The sequence below is a fragment of the Mus caroli genome, unplaced genomic scaffold, assembly GCF_978045245.1.
Source record: "Mus caroli unplaced genomic scaffold, Mus_caroli_1 scaffold_3, whole genome shotgun sequence".
Classification (NCBI taxonomy): Eukaryota; Metazoa; Chordata; class Mammalia; order Rodentia; family Muridae; genus Mus; species Mus caroli.
This window is the reverse complement of record NW_028227258.1, coordinates 94,477,057-94,486,583: the sequence shown is the minus strand read 5'-3', so window position 1 is coordinate 94,486,583 and position 9,527 is coordinate 94,477,057. Positions and strand designations below refer to the sequence as shown.

The following is a 9,527-nucleotide window of genomic DNA, read 5'->3' as shown; positions in this document are numbered from 1 at the left end:
GATATTCCCAAAGGCATGTGCTATATTAATTCACTCTTGATATCTCAAAGAAGTCATAAAGGTGGAATACAGATGAATAATTGTCTTGCCAGGGAATTTAGGGTGAGAAGGGGTGTTTGGAGTCATAAGAAAATACTGGGAGCAGCTTTATAATAAGTAGGTAGTTCTGTGTATTGATGAAGGCTGTGGTTACTCAAGGCTGAATATGTAGTACCCTATAAACATATAGAGAGTATCTATATAATTGATGGAATTCTAATAAATTCTGTGAGTTATCATTGTAAAAACAAAGCCATCTCACTATAGTCACATTTCTAACATCAAATATATATGTTTTTGTTTGATTGATTGATTGATTTTAATTAGGTTTTATACTTAACAATTTTCCATTTCTCTGTTGTCAGCAACTGTATATTTTGGTATTTTACTGTGATGTAATACAATTCTGATACTATCTACATGGAGTTAGCATGAAATCCCACCTAGATTAAAGGGCTCCAGGCATCCAGACTGTTCCTACTACCATGGCTGTTCACAAGTCCCAGGTTACTTTCTATAACTCCATCTTGATAGAATAGAAATTGAGAGATCCTGCAACCCCAGTTCTGATAGATACATTCCGTAAAGAGCTCAGGAAAGCACTTTGATGGTTTCTTATTAAGATTGTATTTCAGGCACAGAAAAAATAGGAGTTATGAATAAGACAACTCATTATGAGAACTTTGGTGCTTCCAAGCCCTCTTCAGATGATAAAAGTTTCTCAGGATCTCCACATCATTGCCAGATCTTTGAACCTCAATTAGAATTTTTATTGATGTTCCATTACATAAGCATGATTGATTAAACCATTTGTTAGTTATCATTGTTTAATAGAACAACTAGCTCCACCTGAAGCTGTCTAGGGATCCAGTCATCAGTCATTCTATTAAGTTATGAAAGGAGTTCTTATAACTTAGTGTACTGGCTGGTTTTGTGTGTCAACTTGACACAGGCTGGAGTTATCACAGAGAAAGGAGCTTAAGTTGGGGAAATGCCTCCACAAGATTCAGCTGTAAGGCATTTTCTCAATTAGTGATCAAGGGAGGAGGTCTCCTTGTGGGTGGTGCCATCTCTGGGCTGGTAGTCTCGGGTTCTATAAAAGAGCAGGCTGAGCAAGACAGGGGAAGCAAGCCAGTAAGTAACATCCCTCCATGGCCTCTGCATCAGCTCCTGCTTCCTGAGGAGAAAGGAAGCTTGAGTTCCAGTCTTGACATCTGTTGGTGAACAACAGCAATGTGGAAAGTGTAAGCTGAATAAACCCTTTCCTCCCCAACTGCATCTTGGTCATGATGTTTGTGCAGGAATAGAAACCCTGATTAAGACACTTAGAGATGCCAAACCCTTGTATCAGGAGTCAGGATTAAGGCCAGTGATTAAAATAAAGGGTCCTTCCCAGGTACAGTGGTGGCCTGCTTTCTCAGGTAGAGACAGAAAAATGGCTGCCAATTTAACATGGGCCTAATTTACACAGTAATACTCTACTTTATTTTTTCTTTATTTTAAATTCTTCCGCTTTATTTTCTTGATATTCCCCCTTTAAAGGTGTGCATACTATGATTCTTATAGACAGAAACACTTTGAACATACTCTTCAGACAAGTTTAGGTTTTAAGCTGTTCAGCTGGAAAGAAAAATTAGGAGTCCTTCCCTCCATTCCCCCTTCTTCTAGAGAAGTATACGTGGATTTTGCCAATAAGTTACCTCATTGTCCTTACCCTGATAGTTTTTTTATTAGATATTTTCTTGATTTACATATCAAATATTATTCCCTTTCCTGGATTCCCCTCCAAAATCTCCTTCCCCCTGTCCCCTCCCCCCTTACCCTGCTCACCAACCCACCCGTTCCTGCTTTCTAGCCCTGGCATTCCCATATTCTGGGACATAGAGCATTCATGGCTCCCATTGATGACTGACTAGGCCATCCTCTGATACATATGCAGCTGGAGTCGTGAGTCCCACCAGGTATACTCTTTGGTTGGTGGTTTAGTCCCTGGGACCTCTGGGGGTAATGGCTAGTGCATATTGTTGCTCCTCCTATGAGGCTGCAAATCCCTTCAACTCCTTGGGTACTTTATCTAGCTCCTTCATTGAGAACCCTATGCTCAGTCCAATGGATGGCTGTGAGCATCCACTTCTGTATTTGTCAGGCACTGGCAGAGCCTCTCAGGAGACAGCTATATCAGACTCCTCTAAGCAAGCACTTGTTGGCATCAGCAATAGTGTCTGGGTTTGGTGGTTGTATATGGGATGGATCCCCAGGTGGGCCAGTCTCTGGATGGTCATTCTTTCAGTCTCTGCTCCACACTTTGTCTCTGTAACTCCTTCCATAAGTATTTTGTTCTCCCTTCTAAGAAGGATAGAAATATCCACACTTTGGTCTTCTTTCTTCTTGAGTATCATGTGGTTTGTGAATTGTATCTTGGGTATTCCAAGTTTCTGGGCTAATATCCACTTATCATTGAGTACATATCATATGTGTTCTTTTGTGATTGGGTTACCTCACTCAGGATGATATCCTCCAGATCTATCTATTTGCCTAAGAATTTCATAAATTCATCGTTTTTAATAGCTGAGTAGTACGCCATTGTGTAAATGTACCACCTTTTCTGTACCCATTCCTCTGTTTAGGGATTGGTAAAGATCTTTTCCCAATCTGCTGTGGTTGCCTTTTTGACTTTTCTACAGTGTGCTTTGCCATATAGAAGCTTTCCAGCTTCTGGCTATTGTAAATAAGGATGCTAGGAACATAGTGGAGCATGTGTCGTTATTATATGTTGGAGCATCTTCTGGGTATATATGAAGGAGTGGTATTGCTGGGTCCTCGGGTAGTACTATGTCCAGTTTTCTGAGGATCTACCAAACTGATATCCAGAGTGCTTGTACCTGCTTGCAATCCCACCAGCAATAGAGGAGTGCTCCTCTTTCTCCACATCCTTGCCAGCATCTGCTGTCACCTGAGTTTTTTATTTTAGCCATTCTGATTGGTTTGAGGTGGAATCTCAGGGTTGTTTTGATTTGCATTTCCCTGATGACTAAGGATGTGGAACTTTTTTTTTTTTTTTTTTGGTGCTTCTCAGCCATTTGGTATCCTCAGTTGAGAATTCTTTGTTTAGATCTGTACCCCATTTTTAATAGGGTTCTTTGTTTCTCTGGAGTCTAACTTCTTGAGTTCTTTGTATATATTAGATATTAGCCCCTCTAAGGGATTTAGGATTGGTGAAGATCCTTTCCCAATCCTTTTCCAATTGGTGGCCTTTTTTCTTTTTCACAGTGTGCTTTGCCATAGAGAAGCTTTGCAATTTTATAAGGCCCCATTTGTCGATTCTTATAATCTTATAGCACAAGCCATTGCTCTTCTGTTCAGGAATTTTTCCCCTGTGCCCATATCTTCAAGGCGTTTTCCTATTTTCTCCTCTATAAGTTTCAGTGTATCTGGATTTATGTGGAGATCCTTGATCCACTTGGACTTGAGCTTTGTACAAGGAGATAAGAATGGATCGATTTGCATTCTTCTACATGCTAACCACCAGTTGAGCTAGCACCATTTGTTGAAAATGCTGTCCTTTTTCCACTGGATGGTTTTAGCTTCTTTGTCAAAGATCAAGTGACCATAGGTGTGTGGGTTCATCTCTGGGTCTTCAATTCTATTCCATTGGTCTACCTGTCTGTCACTGTACCAGTACCATGCAGTTTTTATCACAATTGCTCTGTAGTAAAGCTTTAGGTCTGGCATGGTGAGTCCCCCAGAGGTTCTTTTATCACAATTGCCCTGTAGTACAGCTTGAGGTCCGGGATGGCGAGTCCCCCAGAGGTTCTTTTATCACAATTGCCCTGTAGTACAGCTTGAGGTCCGGGATGGCGAGTCCCCCAGAGGTTCTTTTATCACAATTGCTCTGTAGTAGAGCTTGAGGTCTGGGATGGCGAGCCCCCCAGAGGTTCTTTTATTGTCACTATGCTAGGTATTCTTGCTTTTCCAGGTGAATTTGCAGATTGTTCTTTCTAACTCTGTGAAGAATTGAGTTGGAATTTTGATGGGGATTGCATTGAATCTGTAGATTGCTTTCGGCAAGATAGCCATTTTCACTATATTAATCCTGCCAATCCATGAGCGTGGGAGATCTTTCCATCTTCTGATATCTTCTTCCATTTCTTTCTTCAGAGACTTGAAGTTCTTATCATACAGATCTTTCACTTGCTTAGTTAGAGTCACGCCAAGATATTTTATATTATCTGTGACTATTGAGAAGGGTGTTGTTTCCCTAATTTCTTTCTCAGCCTGTTTATCCTTTGTGTAGAGGAAGGTCACTGATTTGTTTGAGTTAATTTTATATTCACCCACATTGCTGAAGTTGTTTATCAGGTTTAGGTGTTCCCTTCTGGAGTTTTTGGAGTCACTTATGTATACTATCATATCATCTGCAAAGAGTGATATTTTGACTTCTTCCTTTCCAATTTGTATCTCTTTTATCTCCTTTTGTTGTCTAATTGCTCGGGCTAGGACTTCAAGTACTATATTGAATAGGTAGGGAGAGGGTGGGAAGCCTTGTCTAGTACCTAATTTTAGTGGGATTGCTTCCAGCTTCTCTCCATTTAGTTTGATGTTGGCTACTGGTTTGCCGTATATTGCTTTTATCAGGTTTAGGTATGGGCCTTGGATTCCTGATCTTTCCAAGACTTTTATCATGAAGGAGAGCTGGATTTTGTTTAATGCATTCTTAGCATCTAATGTGAGATGGTCATATGGTTTTTTCTTTGGGTTTGTTTATATAGTGGATTACATGGATGGATTTCCATAAATTGAACCATCCCTGCATCCCTGGAATGAAGCCTACTTGATCATGATGGATGATTGTTTTAATGTGTTCTAGGATTTGGTTTGTGAGAATGATATTGAGTACTCTAAAAAAAAACAGACAAAACCACCTACACTGCCAACAAAATAAATGTTCCCATTGAACATTTTTTAAAATTTTTCTTCCTATGTGTAATTACTTCAAACAATGAGTTTATGGGCTGAGAATGTATCTCAATTGCTAAGTTCCCAGTACTGCATAACTCTAGGCCTAGTGGCCTGTAATAGCACTGAGAAGGTGGAGGCAAGATGATCAAAAGTTCAAAGTCATCTTCAAGATATATTTGGAGGCCATAACAAGGAGATGAGGGAACTGTAATGAGGGTGGGACATGTCTGGCAAGGTTTAATTTCTTGCCTTGGACAAAAATTACAAGAGTGTGCCTAGTAATCTTCCGTGCTACTTCCATGTGTTTTGTAAATACCATGTGCACTGGCAGGCACATCTACTCTCTGCTTGTGCTTTTGTTTGCAGAGTCGGATATACAGAGTACCAGCTCACACAGTAGATTGTATTCAGCTAATGTTCAGACAGCTGCTGGAATCAGAAGGTTTAATGAGGTAGTGTTATGCTCTTAGGTTTATTGCTTTGTGTTAGGGAAAACCTCCAAATGATCCAGGTTTAAATAACAGCATACATTCTAAACTAATAAAATTAGGCAGTTGCAGGAGCAATGAACATAGCAAATGCCATGCTTCACCTTGAAAATGTGTGATTTTAAAGATGCTAGGAAATCTGTAGGTTTGGCAGTGGTGAATTAAAATCTAGTGAATTGTCAATTATCATAAATTATTTAGCCACCATGAAATTGTAGCTAACAGAATTCCAAGGTATATTAAAGCAGATAAGTCCTCTATTGATATCCTCAAAACTATCTTAAATAAGCATTTTTATTATTCAATGTGTAGCATGGTGGGGTGAAATATCAGATTCTTTCTCTTAAGGGAATGTTCCATTGTATTTATTTGACTCTGCTCAACTTTCACTAGAGCTAATGCTAAGTAATAGAATAGGCTCTAAATGTGGCATTATGGATTCAGTGGCTGTCCCTTTACTTCAGAGTTGTTGATAGTCAGGACCAGAATGCACCTCAACAGATGTTGGCTACCCTGGGAACACTCTGAGTATCACAGTCGTCTAACTGTGGCTAGAGCTTTCCTTGGAGAGGATCTGACAGATTTCCACAGAGCGAAGTAGACAGTTTCAGTGAAGACTTCACTGCAGCTGTTTCACAAAAAAAAAAAAAAAAGGAAGGCAGTTCCTTCCCAACACCGTGAGGATGTGATATCACTGCAAAGGCTTCCAGAAGCTTCAGTCACTGGAGAACTTAGCGCACTAGTCATGAAAATTTCTTAACTGTGTTAGCTGTGATAATTTCATACTAGATGCAGAATAAGAAATCACAGCCTGGAAGTCAGTTAATAAGAATTGAGAAGAGAAAGAAGTATACTAACCAACCTGGGAATGGGTGCTTTCTGGAACTCTACAATGGAGGATGGGGGCCACACTCGGGAACTTGGTCAGTGCTGGGGAATGGGAACAGCATTCCATGCTTTTGTCCTGATCTTCTCTCTCCTGTCTTCTTCTCCATCTTTAGATGACTTGCTTTAAACACACACACACACACACACACACACACACACACACACACACACACACACTTGGGATTTTAGGCAACAGTTGTCAGTACATGCAATACCTAACCACCTTGAAAGAAACTGTCATAGCAAAGGACTCAACCGAGACTTGACGTTTCTTGGAACTGAGATGTTCTTTCCACACATTCTGCTATCATACTCTGAAGAGAAATGATCAATTCTGATACAGCTTGGTTTTACGATAAAATGCTTATTTGCACCAAAGTGTTTGTCCCACTTGCTAGGCACTTGGGGGAGGGGCTAAGATCTAAAGGTGTAATGGGCATTTTAGGGGGTTTCCCTTTGAACAGAATAAGGCTGTCTTGTTGGAAACACCTTGTTTTTCAAATGATGGCGTTCTGTTTCCATAGCTAATACCGCTTTGTCCTTGAGAGGATCTGTCTATTCAAGAAAATGAACATCTGATTCAAGATGCATAACTCTAACGGTTTAGTCTTCTGCAAACACTGCCTTCCAGGTGTTATTAGCCACAGCATGGTACTTGGCAGCTGAGAATAAATTAAAATACTCTGGGGAGGAAAGCGGGCATTCTTATTGGCAGTGGTGCCATGGCTTGTGACAAAGTGCCCTCTGACCCGTTATCTTTTGTTCTCTTGTGTGCTTGTCTTTTCTTGGTCATTAAGTATACTCATCATTCTTAATTATCCCATTGTCAATTAATATTTGAACTCTGTGGCAATTTTCATTGCCTTCTCCACTTTCTCCATGTTGGTACGCCATTCAACTTAGCCAGTGAGGAGTGGCAGTCTCATGAGTTCAGGAGTCCACTTTCCTTAGCCTCCCTGGAATAATGTCTTGAAACAAACAGTCTTATACAATGAATTCACACTTTGCTCCCGGCCATGTTAAAAAAAATGTGGAGACCAATTTTTGAATATGAACATTTTCAATAATTCCTACCAGTCATTTTTCCTCCTTGGCTGGTGCTGAACCCTGCAGGAGATTGTGGGCTGTTTCCGCTGTGTCTTCCACTGCAGTCTCACACAAAGGACAGTGCCTGATCCTTGACTGCATCTGCTACGTAATGACTAGAACTGTGATCAAATGGCTGAAGGAGAGTTCACTGATTTCTAACATCCTTTACTGTCTTTCTTAATTTTAATAATTGTTTTCTAGGGAAAGATTTAAATGATGATTTCAAGATAATGTAGGTGGGATTGGGACAGTAGCTGTCTCTATGTGTCTTTTGTGCCTTTACATTCAGGTTCAAAGGTGTGTTTCAAGATATGGTACTTTCTGAAACTGGCCTTCAGGTGACTGAAAGACAAGGAAAATTATGGAGATCAAGGGGAGCCACTTGATGGTAATCTGCATGTTCAACTACATATTGTAGTGTGCTGCTTTCTTGTTTCTCTTTGTAAGGATTTGCTTTATCCTTGTTTTGTAAATTTTTTTGAGATCTAGTCCCATTATATAGCCCTAGCTCATATATAGCTTGAAACTCAAAGATCAAGATGGCCTCCAACTCACAGAGATCCCCTGCTTACCTCTAGAGTTGTAGGATCCAAGGCATGCACCACAATACCTGGCTATCCCATTTGGTTAAATCATCCAAACACTGAGACTGACTCATCCCACGATTCATAGAATTTGACCTCTAACCTTCTGAAGCTCTAAGAGGTTTGTATGTGGTGAGAGTAGAAATATTAGGGGAAGGGGCTGAAGGGCATCCAGAGCAGGGTGCAAAGACTCTTCTCTGACTCTTTTCTGCAGTCCCGCGAGGCTTAAGGGCTTAGGATCTACCTGCTAGTGATGGAGATAAAGAAAGTTTTGATCCATTCCTCTGTTGAGGGACATCTGGGTTCTCTGGCTATTATAAATAAGGCTGCTATGAACATCATGGAGCATGTGTTCTTATTACCAGTTGGAACATCTTCTGGATATATGCCCAGGAGAGGTATTGCTGGATCCTCCGGTAGTACTATGTCCAATTTTCTGAGGAACTGCCAGACTGATTTCCAGAGTGCTTGTGCAAGCTTGCAATCCCACCAACAATGGAGGAGTGTTCCTCTTTCTCCACATCCTCGCCAGCATCTGCTGTCACATGAATTTTTGATCTTAGTCATTCTGACTGGTGTGAGGTGGAATCTCAGGGTTGTTTTGATTTGCATTTCCCAGATGTCCCTCAACAGAGGAATGGATACAGAAAATGTGGTACATTTACACAATGGAATACTACTCAGCTATTAAAAACAATGAATTTATGAAATTCCTAGGCAAATGGATGGACCTGGAGAGCATCATCCTGAGTGAGGTAACCCAGTCACAAAAGAACTCACATGATATGTACTCACTAATAAGTGGATATTAGCCCAGAAGCTCAGAATACCCAAGATACAATTTGCAAAACACATGAAACTCAAGAAGAACGAAGACCAAAGTGTGAACACTTCACTTCTTCTTAGAATTGGGAACAAAACACTCATGGACGAAGTTACAGAGACAAAATTTGGAGCTGAGACAAAAGGATGGACCATCCAGAGACTGCTGCACCCTGGAATCCATCCATAATCAGCCACCAAATGCAGACACTATTACATATGCCAGCAATATTTTGCTGAAAGGACCCTGATATAGCTGTCTCTTGTGAGGCTATGCCAGCGTCTAGCAAACACAGAAGTGAATGCTCACAGTCATCTATTGGATGGAACATAGGGCTACCAATGGAGAGGCTGTAGAAAGCACCCAAGGATCTGAAGGGTCTGCAACCCTATAGGTGGAGGCACAATATGAACTACCCAGTACCCCCAGAGCTGCATATGTGGCAGAAGATGGCCTAGTCAGTCATCACTGGGAGGAGAGGCCCTTTAGTATTGCAAACTTTATATGCCCCAATACAAGGGAATGCCAGGGACAAGAAGCAGGAGTGGGTGGGTAGGTGAGCAGGGCGGAGGGAGGGTATAGGGAAATTTCGAGATAGCATTTGAAATGTATATAAAGAAAATACCTAATAAAAAATAAAAAAATACATAAATAAAA

The 9,527-nt window shown here is 40.7% G+C and overlaps 1 protein-coding gene across 1 annotated transcript in view; it reads left to right on the top strand.

Annotated features, from left to right (window-relative positions):
- The first annotated feature begins 7,778 nt into the window (after positions 1-7,778).
- Schip1 (schwannomin interacting protein 1) overlaps positions 7,779-9,527 on the top strand; it is a 609,573-nt gene continuing 607,824 nt past the window's right edge. Inside the window, exon 1 of the mRNA XM_085835838.1 lies at positions 7,779-7,851. Within this exon, the coding sequence (XP_085691964.1) occupies positions 7,825-7,851 (27 nt within the window). The 5' untranslated portion in view covers positions 7,779-7,824. The remainder of the gene's footprint in view (positions 7,852-9,527) is intronic.